The sequence below is a fragment of the Drosophila mauritiana genome, chromosome 2R (assembly GCF_004382145.1).
Source record: "Drosophila mauritiana strain mau12 chromosome 2R, ASM438214v1, whole genome shotgun sequence".
NCBI lineage: Eukaryota > Metazoa > Arthropoda > Insecta > Diptera > Drosophilidae > Drosophila > Drosophila mauritiana.
Window position 1 is genome coordinate 8115064 of NC_046668.1, and position 26723 is coordinate 8141786.

The 26723-nt window shown below is 45.1% G+C and overlaps 6 protein-coding genes across 8 annotated transcripts in view; 3 read left to right on the top strand and 3 right to left on the bottom strand.

The window, feature by feature from the left end:
* Nucleotides 1-143: 143 nt before the first annotated feature.
* LOC117137572 (glutathione S-transferase theta-1) lies at nucleotides 144-1299 on the top strand. Its single transcript, XM_033299078.1, has 4 exons — nucleotides 144-358; nucleotides 432-534; nucleotides 599-915; nucleotides 979-1299. Exons 1-4 carry the CDS (start codon nucleotides 241-243, stop codon nucleotides 1125-1127), a joined length of 687 nt encoding a protein of 228 aa, XP_033154969.1. The 5' UTR covers nucleotides 144-240; the 3' UTR covers nucleotides 1128-1299.
* Nucleotides 1300-1437: 138 nt separating this feature from the next.
* On the top strand, nucleotides 1438-2510 carry LOC117137573 (glutathione S-transferase theta-1). The gene is made up of 4 exons (XM_033299079.1): nucleotides 1438-1643; nucleotides 1703-1805; nucleotides 1868-2184; nucleotides 2244-2510. The coding sequence occupies exons 1-4, from the start codon at nucleotides 1526-1528 to the stop codon at nucleotides 2390-2392; spliced, it is 687 nt and encodes a 228-aa protein (XP_033154970.1). The 5' UTR covers nucleotides 1438-1525; the 3' UTR covers nucleotides 2393-2510.
* On the bottom strand, nucleotides 2441-4556 carry LOC117137567 (alpha-tocopherol transfer protein-like). Of its 2 annotated transcripts, none has more exons than XM_033299073.1 (4): nucleotides 4461-4556; nucleotides 3267-3613; nucleotides 2836-3208; nucleotides 2441-2774 (listed from the first exon to the last, which is right to left on the bottom strand). In XM_033299073.1, the coding sequence occupies exons 2-4, from the start codon at nucleotides 3578-3580 to the stop codon at nucleotides 2520-2522; spliced, it is 942 nt and encodes a 313-aa protein (XP_033154964.1). In that variant the 5' UTR covers nucleotides 3581-3613; nucleotides 4461-4556; the 3' UTR covers nucleotides 2441-2519. The 2 variants fall into 2 exon arrangements, with proteins under 2 accessions (XP_033154964.1, XP_033154963.1); XM_033299072.1 differs by having other exon boundaries at nucleotides 4387-4528.
* A 1054-nt stretch (nucleotides 4557-5610) lies between these two features.
* LOC117137564 (matrix metalloproteinase-2-like) lies at nucleotides 5611-7885 on the bottom strand. The gene is made up of 3 exons (XM_033299069.1): nucleotides 7064-7885; nucleotides 6858-6999; nucleotides 5611-6788 (listed from the first exon to the last, which is right to left on the bottom strand). The coding sequence occupies exons 1-3, from the start codon at nucleotides 7868-7870 to the stop codon at nucleotides 6253-6255; spliced, it is 1485 nt and encodes a 494-aa protein (XP_033154960.1). The 5' UTR covers nucleotides 7871-7885; the 3' UTR covers nucleotides 5611-6252.
* A 1966-nt stretch (nucleotides 7886-9851) lies between these two features.
* The window catches only part of LOC117137563 (matrix metalloproteinase-2), a 72189-nt gene continuing 55317 nt past the window's right edge, over nucleotides 9852-26723 (bottom strand). For both annotated transcript variants that reach the window (XM_033299067.1, XM_033299068.1), the window contains 5 exons: nucleotides 13728-13868; nucleotides 13196-13341; nucleotides 11305-12176; nucleotides 11099-11240; nucleotides 9852-11029 (listed from right to left, as the gene is read on the bottom strand). In XM_033299067.1, the coding sequence (XP_033154958.1) occupies nucleotides 10494-11029; nucleotides 11099-11240; nucleotides 11305-12176; nucleotides 13196-13341; nucleotides 13728-13868 (1837 nt within the window). In that variant the 3' untranslated portion in view covers nucleotides 9852-10493. The remainder of the gene's footprint in view (nucleotides 11030-11098; nucleotides 11241-11304; nucleotides 12177-13195; nucleotides 13342-13727; nucleotides 13869-26723) is intronic.
* LOC117137574 lies at nucleotides 16021-17192 on the top strand. Its single transcript, XM_033299080.1, has 2 exons — nucleotides 16021-16498; nucleotides 16558-17192. The coding sequence occupies exons 1-2, from the start codon at nucleotides 16469-16471 to the stop codon at nucleotides 17053-17055; spliced, it is 528 nt and encodes a 175-aa protein (XP_033154971.1). The 5' UTR covers nucleotides 16021-16468; the 3' UTR covers nucleotides 17056-17192.

A 26723-nucleotide genomic window follows, 5' to 3' on the forward strand; every position in this document is an offset into this window, starting at 1 on the left:
CTTATCACCACCTGATTATTTTGAACTTATATGTATATTTGCCCGCCCTTCTCGGATTCCACAAAGAATGGGATGGCAATATCATTTTGGGTACAGTGTTGAAAAGCGACCAGTTTGAACTTTGGACCGGCATAAAGCTTTTTGCTTTGAGCTTTTTGACATTTCATTAGCGACAACAAATGTATTTTGTTCTCGTGTTTACCGGGTTTGCTGAAGCTAACTGAATAATAAATTGCCAAGATGTCGAAGGCTGTTAAGTACTATTACGATTTCCTATCGCAGCCATCCCGCGCCCTCTGGATTGCTATGAAATTGGGCAAGACCCCGTTTGAAGACTGCCCGGTTGCCCTGCGAAAACGTAAGAATAAATAACAAGTTACACATGTATATAAAGGTATACAGATCTAACATTTGGGATGGTTATACTCCAGAGGAGCAATTGACCGACGAATACCGCAGTATAAATCGGTTCCAAAAGGTGCCAGCCATCGTGGATGGTAAATTTCAGTTGGGCGAGAGTGTCTCCATAGTGCGGTTAGTTCAAGTTTCCAGACCTCGGATTGCCAGGTTAATACTACAGATAGATGACACATTTCAGATACCTCGCGGACAAGGGAGTCTTCAGTGAACAGCTCTACCCCAAAGCCTTAGAGGATCGTGCGCGTGTGGACGAGTTCCTCGAGTGGCAGCACTTCAATGTCCGCTTGGTCTGCTCCCTGTTCTTCCGTCAGGTGTGGCTTCTTCCGGCAAAGGGACTGGCGCCGGCTCCCAAGCCAGAGGCTGTCAAGAAGCTAATCAAGGATGTGGAGAGTAATTTGGGTCTACTGGAACGCCTCTGGCTGGAAAAGGACTTCTTAGTCGGCGACAAGCTTACCGTGGCAGACATCTTCGGGGCTTCAGAAATTAATCAGATGAGTAAGACTGGGCCCACTGATTTATGAATGAAATGAATTCTATTAATTACAATTTATAATTTAGAGCTCTGCCAGTACAACGTAAATGAGAAGCAATTCCCCAAAGTGGCCAAGTGGATGGAACGCGTTCGTGATGCTACCAATCCCTACTACGATGAGGCCCACAGCTTTGTCTACAAGACCTCTCAGCAGGCAGTCAAGGCCAAAAACTGATTTCCTTGCGATTTTGACTGATTTCTTTGTTCACTGCATTTATTAGGATTTTAAGACCTTTTTGTGCCTTATCTGATGTGTTATGTGTTTAGTTCTGCGCTGCAAAACTCCTAAATATTAAAATAATTAGAGACTCTGAAAAGGGGTGCTATCGTTTGCCAGATCAATAATAGTTTTATTTGGTTTTTATTTATATAATATAACTATCTTTGAAGTTGGCAGCCACTTTTGAATTTGCCCCCCTAGAGCGGGACAACAATAATAGCACAAAACCAGTGTTGCAAGGTGACACTCAAGATATTTTGACTGGAGCTTTGCTTAATTTCTCACTTTCCAGCTGAAGATTGCTTGCCGGCTGTTTGGAATTTTGGGCTGAGGAACGGGAGCAATTGACCACCATGTCCAAGCCAATTAGATTCTATTACGATTTGTTGTCCCCGATCGCCCGTGGTCTGTGGATTGGTTTAAAATTCAGCAACTCGCCCGTTGAGTATTGCCCGATTGCCCTGCGAAAATGTGAGTCAAAGTAATCATCTAAACTGCCCCGACTCATTTATGTTTATTTATGTTATTAGTTGAGCAATTGACCGACGAGTACAAGAAGATCAATCGATTCCAGAAGGTGCCCGCCATTGTGGATGGGGGCTTCCATTTGTCCGAGACCATAGCGATTATAAGGTATGGGAAGGCCATCATTGGAAAGCAATCTCACATTTGGATCGTACATTGCCCCCTTGCAGATATCTCGCAGACAAAGGTCAGTTCGATGAGAAGCTCTACCCTAAGACGCTGGAGGACCGTGCCCGAGTGGATGAGTTCCTTGAGTGGCAACACCTGAACATTCGGCTGGCCTGTTCCCTGTACTTCCGAGATGCCTGGCTGTTTCCCATGAACGGGATAGCGCCCAAGCCCAAGCCAGAGCAGATTCAAGCACTGATTGAGGGAGTGGAAAACAATCTGGGTCTACTGGAGCGCCTGTGGCTGGAAAATGATTTTTTGGTTGGGAAAAACCTGACAATGGCTGATATCCTTGGCTCTTCCGAAATCAACCAGCTGAGTGCGTTAAACTAGTGTGGAGATAACTTAACGAAACTAATTATTCTTATTGCATTTAAGGGCTCTGCCAATACAGAGTGGACGAGAAAAAGTTCCCAAAGGTGGTCAAATGGTTGGAACGCGTAAGGGAATCCGCAAATCCCTACCATGACGAGGGACTGACTTTTATTGACCGAAAATCTAAGCAGGCGACGGCGGCAAAGTTGTAAGGACTCAAGTACTTACCACGTACTAACTAATCAAATTCGTATAATTAGTTTTATGTTGTTTAGTTTTGATTTGTCTGCGTTCGTACAAAGATTAAAAATGACTACGTTTTATATGTTACGCTCTAGACTAGTCGATGTCTAGTTTCCTGAAGGATCCTTCGATTCCAAAAAGTGATTCGGCATTAACGGGCTGTCCTCGCCTTAGCTTTTCATTCGTGCCATAAGAAGTCTCCTCCTCGAAGAATGGCTTGTAGGCCAGGAGCTTGGTCCTCCATGTACTGACGACGTCCTGGATGGTTCCATTGCTGCCCCCATACTCAGCTGGCAAGCATTCCTTGGGCACATACTTGTAGAGGCTGTCCAGTTTGGAGTGTATATGAAACTAGGCGGGTAGAAAATGTTCCCTAGTGGTTACACTTTTGTGACACGTTTGATAAACTCACCCGTTTCCGAATCTTTTCGCTCATCAGGCTCTTGGCAATGGACATGAACTTCTCTGCACTGGAGTGCGCATTTACAAAGTGGAAACCCTTGGGCCTGTAGGGATACGCTTTGTCGCCCAAAACGGCCAGTTTCTTGACCAGCACCGCGTCGAACTGGAATAGGTGACCTGCCCCAACGCCCTTCATGTCGATGATTTCCACAAAGCCGGATATCATAGCATTGTCGTCTTCCCTTATCTGAATCTCGCCGAGCATCGTGTTTACCTGGACAACCTCGGCAATGGAGTACTTCTTCGAGTCGTATTGGCCGTAGCGGGAGATGTGGATGCGAGGACCATCAGCCTGCAGTGGCTGCGGCAACCGGAGGAGGCAACTGCAATTTTAACAAATTATGAGGAAACATTCTGTTTACTACCTCTGGTAGATCTCACCCTGTGTTCAGAATGCTTAGCTGCTTCTCGCCCACAATGCGTTTCTTGTAGAGCTCGGGCACGGCTCCCCTCATCGCATAGAAGTTGTCCAACTTGAGTTTGGTTTTCTCCAAGCTGTACTTGCAGCCACGCAGGAAGGCGACCAGGAACTGGGCATCCTGGCGAGCCTTGAGATGAGGTTGCTTGGAGATCCAAGTGCGCAACGTTTCGATATCCTCATCGATTCTGTCGGGTATCTCTCCCAGCTCGTCGTGCGCCTTTTTGGCCAGCTCCGGACTCAGGCTGCGTATGGAATTCGAATAGGACTCCGACATGGCTACTTTTCGCTGGGTTTGCCTTATCACCACCTGTTCGATGCAAAGCATAGGTTTGATTTATTGAAATTTTTCCAGGTGCGATTAGTCAACCGGTTGCTTTTGGCCCCGATTTCCGCCTAGTTATGACAGTAACTGGTGTCTCTTGAGCGACGATTAGATAGTAGCCATGCCATATGGCCACCATTTCTTCGTCACTGAAGTTCGACATAGTCTTGGCTATGTTTTCGATTAGATTAAAATAGCTGCTACTTAAGTAGAGATCGAAATCTCTGTGGAATTTGCGGTGTGTCACAGTCTTAAAACGATTAGTACATGCGAGGAGCATTAACAGCGATGCTAAGTGTGGAGCCCAAGGCAAAATAACAATATCGTTTATCAAAAACAATTAACTTGCTTGGCCTGTCTAATCAATGTATTAACTGCTTAAGCAGAATCAAAATATTTGTGTAATACCCGGTTAATCTAAGTCATAAGTGTTGATACAAACAAGCAGACAAGGATAAGAACACAATAGTTCAATCCAATAGTTATCTCTGGAGCTTGTAAGCTCTAGATTAGTTCGTAATTTAAACCGACCGTATTTTATACTGCCGTATAAATTACATGGTAATTAGTATGGGCGCTCAGGCCCTATCCGAATCAAGAACACACCGCCCGCGGGGCAACAAAAGATACTCCTTATCGGCAGGGATCACCAATCAGTGCTCACCAAGTGCTCGTAAACCCAGATATCAGGTTGTTTTGCACCGGGATCGAAAGCAAACGTTCGGGTCTATCTTCGCTTTGTCGCGACCTCTACTCACAATTGTCTTTAATTTAATACGAGCTGGCCTATGCATATATGCATATATGAATGTATATAATAGATATAGTATACTTGATATGTGCCGCCTCCTCGCCAAAATTGAGTGCTGTACCGCTGGGCTTGACTGTGGGCGCGCAACTGTCACCGAGTCGCCGTGGAATCGCCAACTTTGGGTATGGTTCTGGGTACTATGGGACTACATCGCGAACGGTGGGACTGTGGAACTGTGTGGACGTCACGGCTGCGAGGCGAGGTGACGCATAGCCTAATGACAGTCGTCGGAGCAGCGGGAGCGATATATTCATACGCCGGTAGAACCGAGCGAAAGATCTCGCATGTGGTTGCCATTACCCGACCCGAACAGCTGGTGACTGTTACACTAAATTAACACCTTGTGTCAAACGGCAGCTAATTCCGGACGATAAGATAAGGTCATCGGAGGCCATTAACAGCGGAGTTATCATTACAATACCATTACGATCGCCGCGGATCTATAGTGCTTCAGATAGCGGTGGCACTCAAAGATGAGCCGACAGGAAGACTCCATTGAAGCTAACATACCATATACACATTGCTGATCCTGCAGAGCGACAAACATTTTCAGGTGGCAACCGTCATAACTAACTTATTAGATTTACCTCAGTCTTGTCTATACTTGGAGATAACGATATTATCGCTTATGATGCATTTGTTTATTTCAGTGATACGATTATACGTATACGATAATATTGTATCGGAGTGAACTCCCATTTTGGGTTTTTAGCTCCGTCATCATGGCTATTTCAAATTTTTGTGCCCATCAGGGCCGTTAAATTAGGTCGGTTTCGGGGTTTTTTTTTTTACAAACCCTACAATCCGTAAAAACGTACTTTTTTATGTCACCTACATGACAGACAAGGTAGTAACAAACGAAGTAAAAACGTAAAACCAGTGATAAATGACAAAATTTTGCATTATATATTTCTTTATTCATAGAGTTTTATTTTGGGTAAAATCGTGTAGAAAATGACAGTTTGTAGCTTAAGTATCTTATGTAAATAAAACTAAAAACTAACCAAAAGGTAAGGTTATTGTTTTTTGTTCAGTTTATCTTTTGTTTACAATCGCTCAGAATTTATGATAATATCACATATATATATAAATAATTAGAAAGGTTCGTCGAAACAAGTAAAGCGGACCATAAGGTCCAACTTTCTTCAATAAAAGGCATAGCTATTACTTATTCATAAGGCAGTAGTGGTCTCGAATTTCAACATTGGAATTTCGATGCTTTCTGTGTACAAATAGAACATATTTGTTTCTACGTTTGAGTAGACTACGAGTTACCTTATAGTCTTGTGCACTTATCCTATATGTACGGTATATGTATATGTATAGATCTGGTAAAACAGCCCTGCTATTTGTCCAATAGATGGCGCCAGTGTGCCCAATTGGCAAGTGTCCATGAATAAATCGGTCAGTTTGAAGTCGCAGATTTGTCATCTATGTGCGACTTTCACTGGTGTGTTGATTTATTTGCCTTAAACCTAAGGAAAGGCCGCTCGGTGTCGTCTTTGGGGGCATTGAAGCGCCAGACTGTCACACAGTGGCGCTCTGCAGTATAGATGCTATTAAAGATCTGCTCAGGCCGCTACAATTTACAACTAAATCGTAAACACTTTTCGATTTCCAATTTAAAATTGGCCAAGCTTACATTTAAGTTTCACTTTTTTTGCCTAAGTAATTTGCAGCTTTGCAGTTTTTTACTTCGCAAGCTCCTTGATGAATTAGATCATAACAGACCAATATGCTTCTTTAATTTTTGGTTACAAAAACCATCTCTCCTAGTTCTAGACATTTCTTAGGCTACGCTCCACATTCAATCTTAACTCCGCCAGGTGGCGATGGCTAGCAAAAGGATCGGAAGAAGGAAGTGGTTGATCCTTAGCTCCCTGGAGCCGCTTCTCCCCGTTTCCTCGCCCTCGTTCTCCCCGGATACCAAGGACGCCGTCCAGCGCTGCTCGTCGTCCACCTCGTTAGCACTGCGGGCGCACTGCATCCACTTTCGTGCCGAGAGCTTAGCCCTGGCATGGGCCACCTTCATGCGGTCGTCGTTGAACTCCCAGTATCCCAGGTTCTTAAAGAAGTACGTCTTGCCATCCGAGTACTGGAATGCCGCGTCAATGTTGTAGCCCACTCCCGACCAGATGCTCATGTCGCGCGGGTAATCCAATTCCACCTGACCCGTGTAGTCGTCGATGCGCCAGTACAGTGTGCCGCTGGTCATGTAGGTGCGGTTGTTGTGGCCCCACACGAAGGAGGCATCGATGTGGGTCAAAGTGGGCGGCAGACCCAGACTGGCAAGTGGTTTCGGGAAGCCGGGAGCTAGCGTCACCGAGTTGAATACATAATACTCGCGACCTGGGGCACAAAAAAGGAAGAATAAAGGATGTTTATCATCGAATCTCTAAACCATGATCTCTAACTCACCTATGAAGAAGACAATCTGTCGCTGCTTGTTTTCGTATACAGCATCCACCTTGGTGAGATTTTCGGGCAGAGCGGACCAATGTCTCCTGGTCTCCGTGGGATAGCCGGGATACAGACCAGAAGTTCCAATGCGCCACAGGTACTGTCGAACGAGATTCATAGGTAATCGTGGGTAATGTACATGGGTTCCTAGTTGAAAAGCTTACCGGTCCCCGAAAGATGAACAGTTCACCGCGGATCATCGAGATGGCATCGTAGTAGGTCATACAGGAGTCCGGCTTGGGTTTCCGCGGCTTGTTATGGTGGTGGTGCTGCCGGTGAACCGTGGGGTATGGCTTGCTGGTGGGTCTCGGGGTGGTTCTGGCCGTGGGAGTAACTGGTTCCCGAACTCCATTCCTATTCCTACGTTCCCACTCCAACTGCCGATCACGTTCTCTTTCGCGCCGACGATCCTCCTGCTCCTGTCTCTCCTGCTCTTGTCGCTCCTGCTCCTGACGCCTCCGTTCATTCTCCTGGCGCTCCCTGGGACGATTACGTTCCTTGTTGGGATTCCTCTCCCACTGGCTTTTATGTTCATTTTCGCGCCGACGATTCTCCTGCTCTTGTCGCTCCTGCTCTTGGCGCTCGTGCTCTTGTCGCTCCTGCTCCTGACGCCACCGCTCCTCCTCCTGTCGCCGCCGTTCCTCCTCCTGGCGCCGCCGCTCCTTCTCCTGGAGCCGCCGCTCCTCCTCCTGGCGCTGACGCTCCCTCTCCTGGCGCTCCCTGGCACGATTCCGTTCATTGTTGGGATTGTTGCTGGGATTGTTCCAGGGCCAGTAGGTCGGCTTATCTGCCCGGTAAATCATCGCGCGCATGGTCGTCGTGGTTGTGGTTGTTGTGGTTTGTGGTTTGTAGGGCCCCCAGGTCTTCTCCTTGGTGCCGTACAACTGCTGGATGCCGTAGCGATCGTCGTCGGGCAGCTTGCCCGCCACCTCGTTATTCTGGTACCATGGAAACATGACCGCATCCGGCATAGGTTTGATTTATTGAAATTTTTCCAGGTGCGATTAGTCAACCGGTTGCTTTTGGCCCCGATTTCCGCCTAGTTATGACAGTAACTGGTGTCTCTTGAGCGACGATTAGATAGTAGCCATGCCATATGGCCACCATTTCTTCGTCACTGAAGTTCGACATAGTCTTGGCTATGTTTTCGATTAGATTAAAATAGCTGCTACTTAAGTAGAGATCGAAATCTCTGTGGAATTTGCGGTGTGTCACAGTCTTAAAACGATTAGTACATGCGAGGAGCATTAACAGCGATGCTAAGTGTGGAGCCCAAGGCAAAATAACAATATCGTTTATCAAAAACAATTAACTTGCTTGGCCTGTCTAATCAATGTATTAACTGCTTAAGCAGAATCAAAATATTTGTGTAATACCCGGTTAATCTAAGTCATAAGTGTTGATACAAACAAGCAGACAAGGATAAGAACACAATAGTTCAATCCAATAGTTATCTCTGGAGCTTGTAAGCTCTAGATTAGTTCGTAATTTAAACCGACCGTATTTTATACTGCCGTATAAATTACATGGTAATTAGTATGGGCGCTCAGGCCCTATCCGAATCAAGAACACACCGCCCGCGGGGCAACAAAAGATACTCCTTATCGGCAGGGATCACCAATCAGTGCTCACCAAGTGCTCGTAAACCCAGATATCAGGTTGTTTTGCACCGGGATCGAAAGCAAACGTTCGGGTCTATCTTCGCTTTGTCGCGACCTCTACTCACAATTGTCTTTAATTTAATACGAGCTGGCCTATATGCATATATGCATATATGAATGTATATAATAGATATAGTATACTTGATATGTGCCGCCTCCTCGCCAAAATTGAGTGCTGTACCGCTGGGCTTGACTGTGGGCGCGCAACTGTCACCGAGTCGCCGTGGAATCGCCAACTTTGGGTATGGTTCTGGGTACTATGGGACTACATCGCGAACGGTGGGACTGTGGAACTGTGTGGACGTCACGGCTGCGAGGCGAGGTGACGCATAGCCTAATGACAGTCGTCGGAGCAGCGGGAGCGATATATTCATACGCCGGTAGAACCGAGCGAAAGATCTCGCATGTGGTTGCCATTACCCGACCCGAACAGCTGGTGACTGTTACACTAAATTAACACCTTGTGTCAAACGGCAGCTAATTCCGGACGATAAGATAAGGTCATCGGAGGCCATTAACAGCGGAGTTATCATTACAATACCATTACGATCGCCGCGGATCTATAGTGCTTCAGATAGCGGTGGCACTCAAAGATGAGCCGACAGGAAGACTCCATTGAAGCTAACATACCATATACACATTGCTGATCCTGCAGAGCGACAAACATTTTCAGGTGGCAACCGTCATAACTAACTTATTAGATTTACCTCAGTCTTGTCTATACTTGGAGATAACGATATTATCGCTTATGATGCATTTGTTTATTTCAGTGATACGATTATACGTATACGATAATATTGTATCGGAGTGAACTCCCATTTTGGGTTTTTAGCTCCGTCATCATGGCTATTTCAAATTTTTGTGCCCATCAGGGCCGTTAAATTAGGTCGGTTTCGGGGTTTTTTTTTTTACAAACCCTACAATCCGTAAAAACGTACTTTTTTATGTCACCTACATGACAGACAAGGTAGTAACAAACGAAGTAAAAACGTAAAACCAGTGATAAATGACAAAATTTTGCATTATATATTTCTTTATTCATAGAGTTTTATTTTGGGTAAAATCGTGTAGAAAATGACAGTTTGTAGCTTAAGTATCTTATGTAAATAAAACTAAAAACTAACCAAAAGGTAAGGTTATTGTTTTTTGTTCAGTTTATCTTTTGTTTACAATCGCTCAGAATTTATGATAATATCACATATATATATAAATAATTAGAAAGGTTCGTCGAAACAAGTAAAGCGGACCATAAGGTCCAACTTTCTTCAATAAAAGGCATAGCTATTACTTATTCATAAGGCAGTAGTGGTCTCGAATTTCAACATTGGAATTTCGATGCTTTCTGTGTACAAATAGAACATATTTGTTTCTACGTTTGAGTAGACTACGAGTTACCTTATAGTCTTGTGCACTTATCCTATATGTACGGTATATGTATATGTATAGATCTGGTAAAACAGCCCTGCTATTTGTCCAATAGATGGCGCCAGTGTGCCCAATTGGCAAGTGTCCATGAATAAATCGGTCAGTTTGAAGTCGCAGATTTGTCATCTATGTGCGACTTTCACTGGTGTGTTGATTTATTTGCCTTAAACCTAAGGAAAGGCCGCTCGGTGTCGTCTTTGGGGGCATTGAAGCGCCAGACTGTCACACAGTGGCGCTCTGCAGTATAGATGCTATTAAAGATCTGCTCAGGCCGCTACAATTTACAACTAAATCGTAAACACTTTTCGATTTCCAATTTAAAATTGGCCAAGCTTACATTTAAGTTTCACTTTTTTTGCCTAAGTAATTTGCAGCTTTGCAGTTTTTTACTTCGCAAGCTCCTTGATGAATTAGATCATAACAGACCAATATGCTTCTTTAATTTTTGGTTACAAAAACCATCTCTCCTAGTTCTAGACATTTCTTAGGCTACGCTCCACATTCAATCTTAACTCCGCCAGGTGGCGATGGCTAGCAAAAGGATCGGAAGAAGGAAGTGGTTGATCCTTAGCTCCCTGGAGCCGCTTCTCCCCGTTTCCTCGCCCTCGTTCTCCCCGGATACCAAGGACGCCGTCCAGCGCTGCTCGTCGTCCACCTCGTTAGCACTGCGGGCGCACTGCATCCACTTTCGTGCCGAGAGCTTAGCCCTGGCATGGGCCACCTTCATGCGGTCGTCGTTGAACTCCCAGTATCCCAGGTTCTTAAAGAAGTACGTCTTGCCATCCGAGTACTGGAATGCCGCGTCAATGTTGTAGCCCACTCCCGACCAGATGCTCATGTCGCGCGGGTAATCCAATTCCACCTGACCCGTGTAGTCGTCGATGCGCCAGTACAGTGTGCCGCTGGTCATGTAGGTGCGGTTGTTGTGGCCCCACACGAAGGAGGCATCGATGTGGGTCAAAGTGGGCGGCAGACCCAGACTGGCAAGTGGTTTCGGGAAGCCGGGAGCTAGCGTCACCGAGTTGAATACATAATACTCGCGACCTGGGGCACAAAAAAGGAAGAATAAAGGATGTTTATCATCGAATCTCTAAACCATGATCTCTAACTCACCTATGAAGAAGACAATCTGTCGCTGCTTGTTTTCGTATACAGCATCCACCTTGGTGAGATTTTCGGGCAGAGCGGACCAATGTCTCCTGGTCTCCGTGGGATAGCCGGGATACAGACCAGAAGTTCCAATGCGCCACAGGTACTGTCGAACGAGATTCATAGGTAATCGTGGGTAATGTACATGGGTTCCTAGTTGAAAAGCTTACCGGTCCCCGAAAGATGAACAGTTCACCGCGGATCATCGAGATGGCATCGTAGTAGGTCATACAGGAGTCCGGCTTGGGTTTCCGCGGCTTGTTATGGTGGTGGTGCTGCCGGTGAACCGTGGGGTATGGCTTGCTGGTGGGTCTCGGGGTGGTTCTGGCCGTGGGAGTAACTGGTTCCCGAACTCCATTCCTATTCCTACGTTCCCACTCCAACTGCCGATCACGTTCTCTTTCGCGCCGACGATCCTCCTGCTCCTGTCTCTCCTGCTCTTGTCGCTCCTGCTCCTGACGCCTCCGTTCATTCTCCTGGCGCTCCCTGGGACGATTACGTTCCTTGTTGGGATTCCTCTCCCACTGGCTTTTATGTTCATTTTCGCGCCGACGATTCTCCTGCTCTTGTCGCTCCTGCTCTTGGCGCTCGTGCTCTTGTCGCTCCTGCTCCTGACGCCACCGCTCCTCCTCCTGTCGCCGCCGTTCCTCCTCCTGGCGCCGCCGCTCCTTCTCCTGGAGCCGCCGCTCCTCCTCCTGGCGCTGACGCTCCCTCTCCTGGCGCTCCCTGGCACGATTCCGTTCATTGTTGGGATTGTTGCTGGGATTGTTCCAGGGCCAGTAGGTCGGCTTATCTGCCCGGTAAATCATCGCGCGCATGGTCGTCGTGGTTGTGGTTGTTGTGGTTTGTGGTTTGTAGGGCCCCCAGGTCTTCTCCTTGGTGCCGTACAACTGCTGGATGCCGTAGCGATCGTCGTCGGGCAGCTTGCCCGCCACCTCGTTATTCTGGTACCATGGAAACATGACCGCATCCGGGATCGCGGAGTGGGCCAGTCCCAGCGAATGACCCAGTTCGTGCAGGGCCACGTTAAAAAAATTGGTTCCTGCAACGACAGGACACGGAATGCAACATAAATACGCTGACTGGTTAATGGCGGGCGGAAAAAAGGGCCAAACAGGAGTGGGAAGGGGGCAGGATGGCTGCAGGATGGGGGTTAAGACGGGCTCGTCGCCTTGACGACTTTGTAAGTGGCATAAAAATGGCGACGCTTGCAACATTTTAAAATGGCTGCCAACGTCACGCGTCATGCTGACAATTTTTTATTGGCATTAAAAACCATTAAAAATGCCGAAGCGCAATTCGGGGTCCGTGGGGTTTCGGTTTCAGGGGTCTACGGGTTCTACGGGGTCTTCGGGGTTTGTCCTGACGATTTATTGTGCTAAATTACAAAACGCAAGCGGCAGGCTGCAGGCTGCAGGCAACGCGTCGCCAGTCATGGTCTTCCCTTCCACTTCCCCCTTCCCCACCAGAGTGGGACAACTTCCCGACCTATTCCCAATTCCCTACCGCAGCAGCGTATGCAGCCTTTATTGATTTTGCCCGCGTGTGGTTTCGGTGTAATACGCCCTGCACTTGGCGAAAGAAAGATGTCGATTATGAAAACAAATGAATTGTAAAGCCTAATTAGTCAGCATCCCCTGCATATCCTGCTTTACAACTATTTAATAATTCTAACCATCAGTTTTCGATTTTTATAAAAGTACGTTTCACGCCCTGCACTCAACAAAAAAATAAATTATTTTGCAATCCACACTACAATTATTTAAATGAATAATCAAATAGATAGAAATAAGTTGCGCTTGTAAATCAAATTACTATCGAAAATGTGTAATTAACGCCCCACACTTAGCAAACATATAGGGGTCAATTTTGCGTTGTTATACAACTTCATTAATAAACTAACGATTTAAATACAATCGAATTTTTCCCAGTACAAACCCAAAAAAACCACAGACCAGACAGCGCCGCCAAAACACTATTGCCCTCTAATGCAATTAGTTAGCGTCAAAAGAAGAGCATTATTATGTGGCCTGGCCAACGGACTTGATGAACTGCACCCACCATGGCTATCATCGGATTCGCCGTCAAAGTTCCACGTCTCGTCCGCATCGAAATGAGCATCTCCGCCACGCCCCTCGCCGGGATAGAAGGCGTGGGCCAGCACCTGACCAGGTCCATCGAATTTATAGCCATCGCCGTGCGCGCGCCTGCAAAGCGAAGAGAAAAGGACCAGCGTAGATGTCCTGGATTAGTTCGGTGTTTCAGTGGAATTACGAGCACGGCCAGGGGGAAATCATATTCACAGCTTATCTAAGAACAAGCAGCTGCCACATAAACTCTTTGATTCAGACACGGCGGCCATGGCCATCGACTTTGTCATCGGTGGCATTTCATCATCGACGTCGTTGGATGGCCATGGATTTAATACTTGGCTTATTTATCGTTCGCCTGCTTTTAAGTGCAATTTTATGTGCGTTTGTTTATGGCACTAAAGACTCGCTTTTTTATGATCTCCCCCACCGCCTACCAGTGCTCGTATCCGTGCATCCCCAATCACCGGATTCGCAATCCCAGTAGATTTCGGAGTACTCACCGTGCAAAGAGTATCTGGATGTCGGCCTGGTCGCTGTATACCTCGCGGAAAGTCAGCTTCGAGTGGTTCGCCCAAACGTCCAGGGCGCTCTGCACCATTCTCTCAACTTTGGAGGCATCGGGCATCGACCTGTTGACCATGCTGCAAGGAAAGACGAGGAAACATGATATCAGCATGCTAAGATATTCCACTTTGTAAGGTTTTCCTCCTTTGCATAATACACACAAAGAGAATAATGTGATATGGTATATATTTCATGGATATTTATATTTATAGTTATATATTTGTGGCTGCATTGAATGCTTGGCATAATTATAACGATGGATATTATAATAAGCAAACCAAAGTCCCAACTTTACATTTACAAAACCTTCAAACAAGCTCGGATTGTGCTACCACGGATATACACAAATTTTCTTTCCGTGCACGCCTTGTAGGCACCGAGTCTCTTTCTTATCTTGGAAAATTTTGCAAACCGCTAATATGGTGGCCAGTGCCAACTTTCACCCGCCCACACACTCCACTTTCACTTTGTCATGCAAAAGTTTCGCTCACTTGAAGACATGGGCGGGTCGGCGTTTGGTGGCCTGCACTTAGTTCAGTATTTTGTGAACTCTGTCTGAAAGAGTCGGGCAAACACACATAGTACCTGAGAAGTACGAAAACCTGGCTCAAACCGCAGCGGGTTTGCCTTTTGGCGTCAACTCTCCACTGGCGACTTTGCCCCATTTCCGTCAACAAAGTTTCCGTATTCCCACTCCCGCCGCTCCGGACAAACTGAGATATCTGTGTGCTGCTGCCGTGTTTCCGCATTTTATGCAAATTAGTTATGTTTCTTTTATGCCGGACCAGTCTGTGGCTGCTCCTGCTGCTGTTAACTAACGCAGAAAAAATAGGGGCCGAAAGTTGATCCTTTTTGCGGTTTACCCAGGACCTTGTTTGCCTCTCTGCCGTATGCTTTCCCCATACCAATTTGCCGGCGCATTTTTTTCCTCTTGCCTAGTTTGACTTTCTGTCATTGTCTTTTGGCCAGGATTCCCTAGGTGCGTGCTGTTCCTCAATATGCATTAAGGCATTTAGCCACTTGCAGCCGCAGTGATCGCCCCACTTAAAAGGAACAGCCGTTTTCCCTTGTTCCTGCGGAATCGTCCCGATTCCAATTACAATTTTTCGATCCATTAAGCCAGGACATACAGATTAACTGGCCTCCAATATGGTGAAACAGCCCATGGTTAGGGAACAGGAAGCTCAAAGAAGCCCACTTTTTTTGTCTTATGCTTGGAAACCATTTGATTTTGAATTAGTATTGATTTGTGTTTTGTGTAATATATGTCCAGAGTGCTGTAAGTGCAATTTTCTTATAGATTTTCCTAATAGCTTTTGATTTTCCGTCGCAATGCGCACAAGGACTCAGCGCAGTTCGGCATCCACTCATCCCGCAGCAGTGGGCTTACTCGGTGGCACACATATGAATCCTGTGAAAACATCAACTGGGCGCACGTCCTGTCAGCTGCCGCATGCCACTTGACCTGCCACATGAACTGGGCAGAACGGACGGGCTAGAACTTAGCCCCGAACTTTGACTCCGACTTCCATTTCGACTCCTGGCGCTGGCCAAACTGAATCACCGTGTCGCAGTTCATTTCCATTGCTCGACAAAAACGTGCTCAATTGCAACGCCATTTGTTTGCTCGGCTGTTGATCTGAAAGGCCCAAGCCTTTCGGACTCGGATTCAGATTCGGGCTTGGAATGGGTCTTGCACTGGGTGGCCATGGTGGCCATGATGGCAGAACTGTGGACCGTTTGTCGTTTGGTATTTGCGCAGAGCTTGTTGCTTGCCAGGGCAAATTAACTCAAGCCGGTTGCCGTTCACTCCGGAATGCCAAATCCCCCGGTTGTTAGGACACTCCGACTGGCAACCCTTTGTCGTGCTAATTCTGATGCTGCCGCCTTTGGATTTAAATGCAAACCGCTGCACTGCATCCGGTCACGTAGCCATTTGCAGTTGCTTCTGCTGCAACAGCGCCACTGACGCAGCTTGACCTCTGTTTGTCTTTGCCATGTCACTCTGTGTGCCCAGCATTTAAATTATTATGAACCCGACAGGCGGCAGGACCTTTTCCTGGCTATTTCGGTGGATGGCTGGGTGGCTGGTTGGGTGGCGGCCCGGAAAAGCGGAACGTGCATTCGGGCTCTCACAACGGGCACTACCTAGCTGTCTGGGGAAACGTGTGCTTCGGCCAATTTGTAGCCTTACACGTAAAACAAACTGAACAATTAGCCAAATGGATGGAGCCCCTCTCTATGGCCTGTGAATAACAAAAGGAAATCGCTGGGCTGCGTTGCCTGCGAGTCCTTTGCGCTGACAAACAGTTCTCACTACTCTCGTGATGACCAACAGTCGAATCCTTTTCCAACGAAGTTCTTCAAATGCTTGAAGTTTAACATGAGGGCTGACTGAATTAAAAAACCCAAGACATTGTAATGCTAAAAAATATTTATGAAGTACAATTCTAGCTATCCAGAGTTGTTTCTATGAAGTTATGCCGTTTGCATATTCAATATATAATATAATCATAAGATAAAGACTTTCTTATGGTTGCATCACAAAGCTTGACGTCCATTTTGACGTCATTGAACCAAGGTATTAATAGATATTTGCGATAGTAAAGAAATGTCAGGTTCTATATAAGGCGTTGTAACTTAAAGAACCTCTCAGTTGTAAACAAATTATAGCAGAATGCTATCCATTGTGTTGCTGTCTTTTTTGGTAAGCATTTTCAAAAACAAAAATATACACTTTTTATTAATGTTTTCGGTCATTTTAAGGCTCTGGCCAAAAGTGCTCCCTTGAATGAAAAAAATGAAACCCTTTGTGAGTTTTTTAACGATGTCGATACATACAAACGCAACCTGATTGAAATGCATGTGAATGTTTTGAAATCTACTCTGGAGCAGGAGATTATTACAAAGGACGACCCAAAAACGGAAGATTATGTGACCTTTCTGAAATATTATTTAGACCGAGGAGATCACATCACTTCTTTAAGTTCCAATGCAGAAAAAATGGAATACTTCAGAGGTTTTTTGATCGCGGCTCGGGAAAAATCAATAGTTCTCCCAGATCTTTTACTGAATGTGGTTACATCTAAGGACGAGCTGAAAGCCAACTGGGCTGAGGATATGAAAAACAAGTGGACGAAACAACCAGTTAACTTTCTCAATCTATTACGCGCCTACAAAAATATACTCAAAGGCCAAACTGATTTGAATGTATCCGCGTTCAAAGATTTGAAGCAACAGTACATGTGTGAAAAGATTGTATGAGATCAAACTATAAAAAAAACATCTAACCATAAACAACCACTCTTTGGTAAAATAAATACATTTTCGTTTGAAATAATTACTTTTGAAATATTGTATCTCAGGATTTCCATTACAGAAGTATATGACTTTGAGTCTTAGTACTTTGGGATCTAAAGACTTTATTTATTTATTTTATTTAAGCGATGCCAAATAGAAAGAATCAATATATATAAGAGTATATATTTATTAAATGTGAATGTTTTTGGGCTGATGGTAAGTTGATTTCGCCGATTTAAGAATAGTTTTAATGCACCACGTTGCCAAATATGAAGTGGGCGGCTAACAAAGGCTTCAGCCGCAAGCAAATCCCCGATATCCTTGCTCATCCTGTGCGATGTCGCCATTACGCCAACCTGTGACAACTGAAGCCAACCGATCCGCCATACATCAGTTGGCGTACACACATGCGAATTTTGATTAAAATTGCACCGGCTTGGCGGTCGACAGGATGATAGTAGTATCCTTGTGGTGGTATCCTTGCAGACTGCCGTCTGTCGATGGCAATTGATTGAATTGAGCACATCGAGCCATGAAATGTTTGTCCGCAGGCTAACAACTAAATCACCGTCGGCGGCAGGGAGAGCTTTGCATGAAGTCGGCGCTAAGTCACGGCCAAAATGCGGAGAGGCGGTCAGGTGGCGGGGGCGAGGGGCGTGGCATGTGCCCGTAGCCGGAATAAAGATGCCGTCGTAATGGAAAAGGCCGGAGGCTCAGACTACTGCGGGCATTGAATTTTGCAATTTCTCCTCAATCGCATAGATTTTTCTTTCGCGCAGAGACAATTTCGTGCACATTTTACTCTAGTTTTCCTGCCATCAACTTCCGCTGAAAGTTTTTCCAGCTTTTTACTTATTTTTTTGTTAGATTTTCGCTTTGTTGTCAGACAGCTATCGAAAAAGTTTCGCCATGTTTGTGCTGCTACTGCTGTAGCTAGCAAAATGAGTTTATTTTTTGCTTAATTTCGCACAAATTAAAACTCTTGGAAAATGAGAAATCTTCCTTTTTCGGCAATTTTTCCTTGTCGTCACGCGAAACTTTGCTGCTGCTGCTTAAAATTTCAAATGTTCCGGGGGTATTTCGAGTCAATTACATAACTCTTGTTGCTCAGCTGGACGCACTTCGACATGAGAGGAAAAGTGAAAAGTGCTGGCGGCCAAAAATTTCCCGCCGAAGTGCAAAGTGGCAGGAACATGTCTCATAAGTGTCGAGCTCAAGTTGGTTTACTCTGGATATTATGGCCAGAGAGCCACCGTATCGGGGTTAATTTAAAGCCAGCGGATAAACTTTGCCGAGGTCTTTAAGCCAGCTTAAAATGCCGCACTGTATTATTGTACCTTTGTGCACCTGCTCGGGGTCGAAAATCTGAAACCCGCCCCATCGACAAACATAATTATGCTTAACCGTCTGCTCGGCATTAAAAATGTAAGCCTTTGTTGTGCGATGTGTGTGTGTACGTGGGCCAAAAAGGGTTTGAAAAGGGACGGCTGGGAGTGGAAAACTCAATAAAATAGCTTAAGAGCAGGACAACCAGCCAGTTGGCTGAGTCTTGAAATAATAGCCCGAACGGGTTATACACAAACTGGCCGCTTGTATTTTACGTGGTTTTCCCTGGCTTTTGGCCGAAAGCCACAGAAAGCCACACGCAGCGAGGCAAACAAATGACTTTGCATCTTGTGTTGTCATAACAAATTTAATTAATAAATAATCGCAATTTGGCCACAAGAATAATAACGAAAAAGTACGAGAGAGTAATAACTGCAAATTTGCCAGTAGCCCGAGCGGCGAGACATTGACAGGGGTATATCCTGGCTGATTTTGCTACATATACAGATATCCGAGCCAGCTCCCAGTGACAAGTCTCAAGTGCTTAAAATTGCAAATGTTATTTTCTCATAGAGAGCACAGACTGACGACCGACACATGCGGGATGCCAAAGGCCCCAAAAGGTAAATATTTCCCATAAGAAGCTGCCCGGAGTATGCCATGCCATCCATGCCCATACCCATACCCATACCCATACCCATGCCATGCCCCCGGGGAACGACATCCTGGAGTGGCGGGCAGGAGGCGCCTCCCAGCTACGGAAGCTGGCTGTATCAAATGGCATTCCTTTGCTGCGAGTGCCATATGCACTTATGAATTTATTGCCCGAAATGATTCTTGCCATTAAGCATTATTAAACCGACATGCCTCCGAATTTCGCCCGCGGCCTCTAAATTCCTGATGGTTTAAGTCGTTTGTTTTCATTTCACATTTGATTTGATTACTTTAAGCAAATATAAATAGTCAGGTAAACAAATGAGGCTTCTTAAGTAATTGTTTTATTTAATAATTATCTTGCTGGCATTTCATTCGATGTTTACTTACTTAAGTTAAATGACAAGCAAAAGCTATAGAAATGCATCAGTAAAAGTGAATAAAGCTCCTAGTTCTAATTGTAATTCTTGATTTTTAATTGCACACATAAAATTGTTAATATTTTTATTATATTTCACTGGTGCCAGTTAGCTTCGTGGATACTCTGTCCTGCTATCGCTCACTCAAGGAGGTTGTGATGGATACCATATCGAAATAACATCACACCCAGGTTGAGTGAGTCAAAGCAAGACAAAATGCTGCTAACTTTGCATCGGTTTCACTTTTTGTCTAGACAAGCAACTTTTGCCACTTCATTTGCCAACTTTTTGCCGGGGCTTAGGTAACACAAACACCAACACCAACAACTAACAGGAACGGATTCATTTTGAAGTGGAAGGACCAAGTCCGCAACCTGGGAACCCAAGAAAGGACCCGGGATGGGACCACATTACGCACGACTTTTGGCAAACAAATTGCATGTTTTATACATTTTTTGATTTGTAGGTCCTGGCTGGGACTGGGCATTTGGACTAGGGTCCGAATCCGAACCAGAATCCTCGTTCGTACCCGAGAAACGGACCCGGACTTACGCCCTAATTGAGTGGCAGTCGAATGTTTTATTTATGAAGGGTGAAAAGATTCGGAACTTGACGTGGAATGGCTGCTTAAATTAAGAATCGCCACTAATTTGACACTTGATTGAATGAAAATTTTTAAGTGCTGCTGCTCCTGCGGAACAGGATGTGCTGCCAAGCCCGGCCGATTTGCAAGTGTTAACAATGGGGCGCAGATACTATGGATGTGCCTTGGTGCAGTGAATCCTTGGACAGCATACACAATAAGTATACGCAATAAATCATAAAATAAATCGCTTACATTCATCGCCGTCAGGACACAATGCTCCATTCAGTTCGAGCCATTGCTGTTCCGGTTTTTTCTGCAACTGCCAGGATACGTCTAACAAGCTGTCACAAAAACCCATGCCATATAGACGTGCGCGGTATAAAAAAAAACTAGAGGGAAGAAGGAGGGAATGAGCATGGCTGGCTGTTCCGTGGAAATGGGAAACTATGGGGGAAATCTATACAAAACCATTTGACAAGCGAAGGCGCACCACATCTCGTGGCAAAGTAAGCAGTCGGGCCTGGGTGCCAAATGATGCGCAACGTTATCTAAACTTCGACAAAGGTGGGTGGGTTGTGGGTGTGGTCCGGATTTGGCCGGGAGAGCGGGTGGCGAGGTGCCCCTCCTCCGTCAGGTAAAAGGATCGAAGCGCTGTCACACGCTTTTCAATCAAATTCAAATTTACTCAGCGCACACACAGACGCAAATTCAACTGTGAAAATTTAACACATTACCGAGCAGAGAAAAGTGTAGCGCACAAATTGGGAGGCGCATGGATGGGGAGTATCCTGGTATCCTGCGGATATGCGGTGGTTTCCAAGAAGCAGCGAAAGGCACAAAGTGAACTGCGGTTAATGCATATTTAATATGCAATCTGTGCGTCAGGCAGTGGCAAATGTTTAAATGAATTTGCATAACTTCGGGCCATCAATACATGCAATTAAAATGTCAGTCGAGTCAGGCGTCTCAATAAACTTGAAAATTCAACTTTAATCAATCTGGCAAATAACTTGAAGCCCCTTTAGCATAATAATTAACGTCTTGTCTGCTCGAGTTGCATTTTAATAAAATTAGTTATTATATTGTAATGAGGACTCTGGTATGCCAAAAGGGCAATAAAATGGAAAATCACAAAGAAAATCCGAATAAGTAAAGTGCTATAAATAATATATAATACGTATGAAATGCATATCAACTTATTCGCATCATAATTGGTAGTTTAAGGGGGAAAGTTGGGTAATATTTCAAAAGATGTTTACAGGATACTGGAATTGTTAGCAATTTTAATAGTAATCTGTTTCTCGTGCTGTACAAAAGTTTCCGCTTTTTACTGCAAATATTTGCCACAACTCATTAGAAAGTTTGTGATATTGCATTATTACTGCCACTGGCTGACTTTCGCCTCTATGAAGTAACCAAAAAATTAAACCCATTCACTGCCAACTTCCGACAAGTGAGCCACTTAATTACGTTATTACGTCTCGTCCCAAAAGGGCCAGAAATATCAGGCATATATCATGTGTTTTATAACTTTTTTGGACCACCCTACTCCTCTTCGTACCCCGAAAAACTTCCGACTGCAAGCTGTTGCTAAATATTTAAGCCCAGTGAGCCGCAGGGATTGGGCCAAAAAGAGATTCCATCAGCTGGACAGCAGGACGACCTGGTTTCGCTTTTGGACATTTTTAAGCGCGCTTTGTCGGCTTTGCTTCGCCCAGCTCTTCCCAGCTTCGCTTTTGGCCCCAAAAAGCAACTTTTTGCCGGTATTTACACTAGCCACTGTCGACTCATTGGGCGCTTACTGCTTTGCGGTGTTTAATCTACTTTGCTTATGCTGCAGCTTCCCTCTCTCCTTTTTCCTCCCTCTGCCATTCGCTTTTCCGCGGCATTTCCCTGCGAAGAGCATGCAAACCCTGAAAACTCGACCCTTGACCCCCAGTCCCAATCCGAATCCGAATCCCTCTTCCATTTCCACTTCCACAACCACTACCAACCTGCAACCCATCATCATCCGCCGGCATCTGTGTTGTACATGTGTGTTTATCCCGATTTTGTGCGCCCCTCTTTGTGTGTTTTGTTGGCTGTGTAAAAAACAGCTTAAGCTGCGTTTCACTGACTTTGAATTTTTTATGCGCTATGTCGACCCCGGCAAGCGGTCTCCTCCGGTTCACAGGCAGGCTAAGCTGCTTTCTGCGCTGCTTTTCTGGTTAACATGCCGCATGCCGAACCCGTGTCCTCGGTTTGCCCGCCAAAAGCACAGCAAAAAAAATGATCTCGATTTTGTCAACGAGCTACAGAAATTGGTAGAGTTCAGTTCTATAGCGGCATATAGTTGGCGTCTAGCAAGTTCAGTTATAAGATACAATATAAATGTATCTAACTTGTACCTAAACACCTAAAGATTGGTAAATGAAGTTATTTTCTTTAGCTAACAATCTTTCTTGCAGTGTATGGCGCTGGCTGTACTGCGCCTTGTTTGTTTGGATGGAGTTTTCCAAATTGAATTGCACATTTGAGCGCATTCACCTAAATGCAAATCGGATAACGAAGGATACCTTTTCCTGCCGGGGCGTCGACACTGCACTAAATTGTTTGGCATTAGGAAGGAGTGCGTTTCCATTGCCGGGAGTTCACACCCAGGGCTATCATAACAACTGCAGCTGCAGATGCAGATGCACTTGGCCATAACGCTTGGCATTATCGAAGCGCTTTGCATGGCATTCGCTGCAGGAGCCGCCAGTTTGGCACTTGTGGCCCAAGGTAAAGTCAAAGTCATGGCTTTGGTGGGTGAAACGTTTTGGCCAAGTGCGCCGGGTGGCAGTGGGAAGATAAAGACATATTGTAAACATTAAACAGCTATCAGCCGGATACGCTCGACTTTATTGATTTCAGGCACCGGCTTCTCCGCTTTTTCCATTGTGCTATTTGGGGGAGTGTCGGAGGTGTCAGCCGAAGTACGTACTTTGATTTTACAACCCGCCGGGCAAAGGCAATGGCGAAAGCGAAGGAAAAGTGTCTCAGAAAGCAAACTCACCTGCAAAGAAAGCAGAGAAAGAAATTGAAATTTTAGTCAATTGTATATGGCGAAAACACTCCCTGCTCCTATATGTGTATATAAGTTAAACACCCCTCGATATATACATATTTATGTTTATTTTGCTGACAACGTAAGCTCGCGAAAACTGGTTGCTGGGGACAACTGGGAGGGGGAGGATTGAGGTGTGGGTCCTGTATCCTTTTCCTCGCTCACATATCGATTACCAAGTGACGTCGACGGGGCCAAAAAACAAAACAATTTGTCAAACAAATGTGCCAAAAGTTGATGCCAGCCAATGGGTAACTTATGGCAAGCAAACAAACAAACAAACAGGGCAAGGCAAACAGAAACAGCAGAAAGGAGCAGCAGAAAGGAGCAGCGCGTCGAGGGCAAACAAGGAGTACAGTCGAGAATCCTTAATGCAATGACGCAAGGACTTACGTCAGCCAGTCGAAGGAAGCTTATACTTTCACCTCAAAGGTTGCGTACTAATTGGAAGACCTGGCGGCACATTAAATGCGACCAATAATGTTATGCAATCGATGGTAAAACATCACTTTGGCAAGCATTTAAATTTAAATATTTATAGATGTGGCCTTCAAAAGAAATGCCCACAAACAAAATGTCTCTCCTAATAGGTTTAGAAATTAAGGATCTAAACAGTGTCTTTTTTATATTCGAACATCTCTTAGTGATGAAACGGAACACTTCCGAATGTTCCTAGTTCTAAATGCACATAACGATACGAAACCCATCAAAATATTAGTCCATTGTACATAGTTGGGCGCATGAAACTATGGGCAAACCAAATGGACCCACAAAAACATTGTTCGATGAGTAATATGTGGTTAATAGCAATGGCGGAGCAGTTGGCAGAGCGACTGGACCGCCATCCATATGCTACATCCATAAAATCGAAGTGTCTCGATGCCGGGGAGCCCATCAACTTAATGATGCATAATGATATGGGACGCGAGACGCGTCCCATTACCCACACGCAGGGAGCAGGACATCTAGAGCTGGAGAGCTAAGTCCTGGCCATTAGACTATATATATATATAAGCCCCACCCATCGGTAAATACCACCCACTGCTAACCACTTTGACGTTTCTGCTTAGCCAAATGGCCAGTGTCATCGCCGCACAGTTTGCCGACTTGTCAATTATTTATTTTTATTGGCATCATTATGATTTCTGGCTGCGATAATGATGATGGAAATGGAGCTGGCTGAAGTCCTGTTCAAGGGACTTTGTTTATTTTAATTTCATTCAATCCAAATATTTAAGCAGCTGCAGGAAGCGCAGAAAGTGGATAAGATGGCGTCAATCTACTGACCAGCTTAAAAATATCTGCTTTTGTACAAAATGATCCAATGACCATGGTTTTTCAACATAAACTACATTCCACTAACGTGTTATTCAAACCCATTATAATAATGTCTGTATTCATACTTTTCGCTTTTCTGGTCCTTCAGCAAGCGTATCTTTGTATAAACTATCCTATCACTCGGGAAATACCACCCAAATGTTTTTGTGAGCTTGTTTATCTGTTCGATTGGTTGCTCGATGAGTTGAGTGGCTTCTGAAGTGCATTTCCCGGGACTTGGCCATATGTAATGCTGTTTGTAGTCCCGCATGGGTGTGTGTGTGTGTGTGAGGGTGTGCTTGTCATGTACACACTTAATGCTGAAAGAGTGTCACTAACAATATCATACTCTGTTTGCCCACCGCCCCCGATGGCCGCCCCTTTGGCATATTTGTTTAGTGCAGGTGACATTTAAATTAAGCTGCTGCCGTTGCCGCTGTTGTTGGTGTTGGTGTTTCCCAATCCCCTACCCCATCATCATCGCTAAAAGTCCTTTCGTGTACACACAGATACTGTCACACAGATAGCGGCCCACGCACACAGATGCAGGCATTGAAGAGCGACTGAGTGCAGACGGCGCTCGTTAAACTCAATAAACGTTTGCACTTTTTATTTATGTTCCCCTGCAATTGTTCGTCGCTTGATTAAATTTCTTTGTTGTCTTTATTGGGGAGTGTGTGTGTGTGTTTGCCAGTCCCTCTGACAATTAAACTAGCCAATTAAACTTTAGCCCCTGAACCCCAGGAACATCAGTCGAATGGCCAACTGGCCACTGTCTGTTTGTGTCCCGATCCTGCTCCACTGGATCCCGAGTCCCGAGTTCTGAGCCCTGAGCCCTGAGTCCTGGATCCTTCTGTGCGGCTCCCTGGCAAAGTGTTAATACACAAATACCCAAATGTGTAGTTAACACGAGTTTGTGCTGCCTGCCTCATTCTACTCGGCTTTATCCTTTGGCTGTTTGGGTTTTCGGTTCGTTTGCCTTGCAGTTGGCGGAGGTGAAAAGAAATGAGAGAAAAACTAAACCAAAGCTGGGGGGAAAAAATAACTGGTGGGCGAAAGCCAATCCCAAAGAAAGCGGATAGCATTTGTCCCGCCACAGGATAATGAAATTGGTATAAGGCAGGAACAAAAGGTATTTAAGAGCAAACCTATTTAAGCACCAAGTTCGATTAAACTGACAACTAAATTTAAGAATTTTTGCTTAAAAAAAAATTAACCTTTTTTGTATATGCTTTAAAGCATTTATTTCAACATTTCCTCAGTTCATCTCTACCATTTTCCACTTGCCAATTTATTCGCAGGGGATTGGCTTGGCGTGTTCATATTTACTTCGCATTTTTATTTCTGGTGTTGATTTTTCTATTTCCTCCAACGGAGAAGTTTGGCAAAAGTTTGGTCACAAAGTCGAATCGCTTTGAGTGCAGTTTTTGGCGCAAGCCAAAGCCAAGTTTTAGCCTTCTGGGGAGATAAGCGAACTCAAATGAATTCCAATCTCACTGTGAATTAAACATGAATTCCCGTGGCGCTTAAAATCCTTGTGGAATGTGTGATGCACGCTTGTTAAGCTGAAACTGATGAATTAATATACCCTCATTTATTAGCTATTTTGGCCCGAGGCTTAACGGCTTATCGAGAGCATTTAACATTCAATTCAATTTAAGTCAACCCGATGCTTAGAATGCCAATATCCATTCTTTCTTCGTCATTCTCCGTTGTATAAATCGGACAAAGTGAAATTATCCTTTGAAAGGCAAACGAATGGCTGTGCATATTACGTATACGCCGCATGTTGCGAGGTTGCTACGACTTGAAATGGGCACAAATCCATTGATTATTTATTTATGGCATGCGAAAGGTGTACAGAGCGTTGTTTGACAGATTCAATTGTATATATATATCTGATCGAATTCGTAGCCAGCCACTGTGTGCGAGTGTTTGTGAGTTATTTCCGTTTTATATTGAGTCGAAAATGTCAAATGCATAACGAGAGAAATTCACAATTTTGATGTAATTGACAGGCAAGGAAGGCTGGCCTTTTTGGGGGTTTGCATGGCAGTGGTGTGGTCATATCATAAAATGTCAAACTTGTTTGCCCAACCAGTTGTTCGTGTGCTGCCAACGGCAACATTTGGACAAAATGCCTTCTTATTTGACAGGCCATTTGGCAGTGACACGCCGTTACAACGAACAGCTGCGACCACAGGCGGGGCCACAATTATAGTCGCAGGCCATGCCTGATTTATTA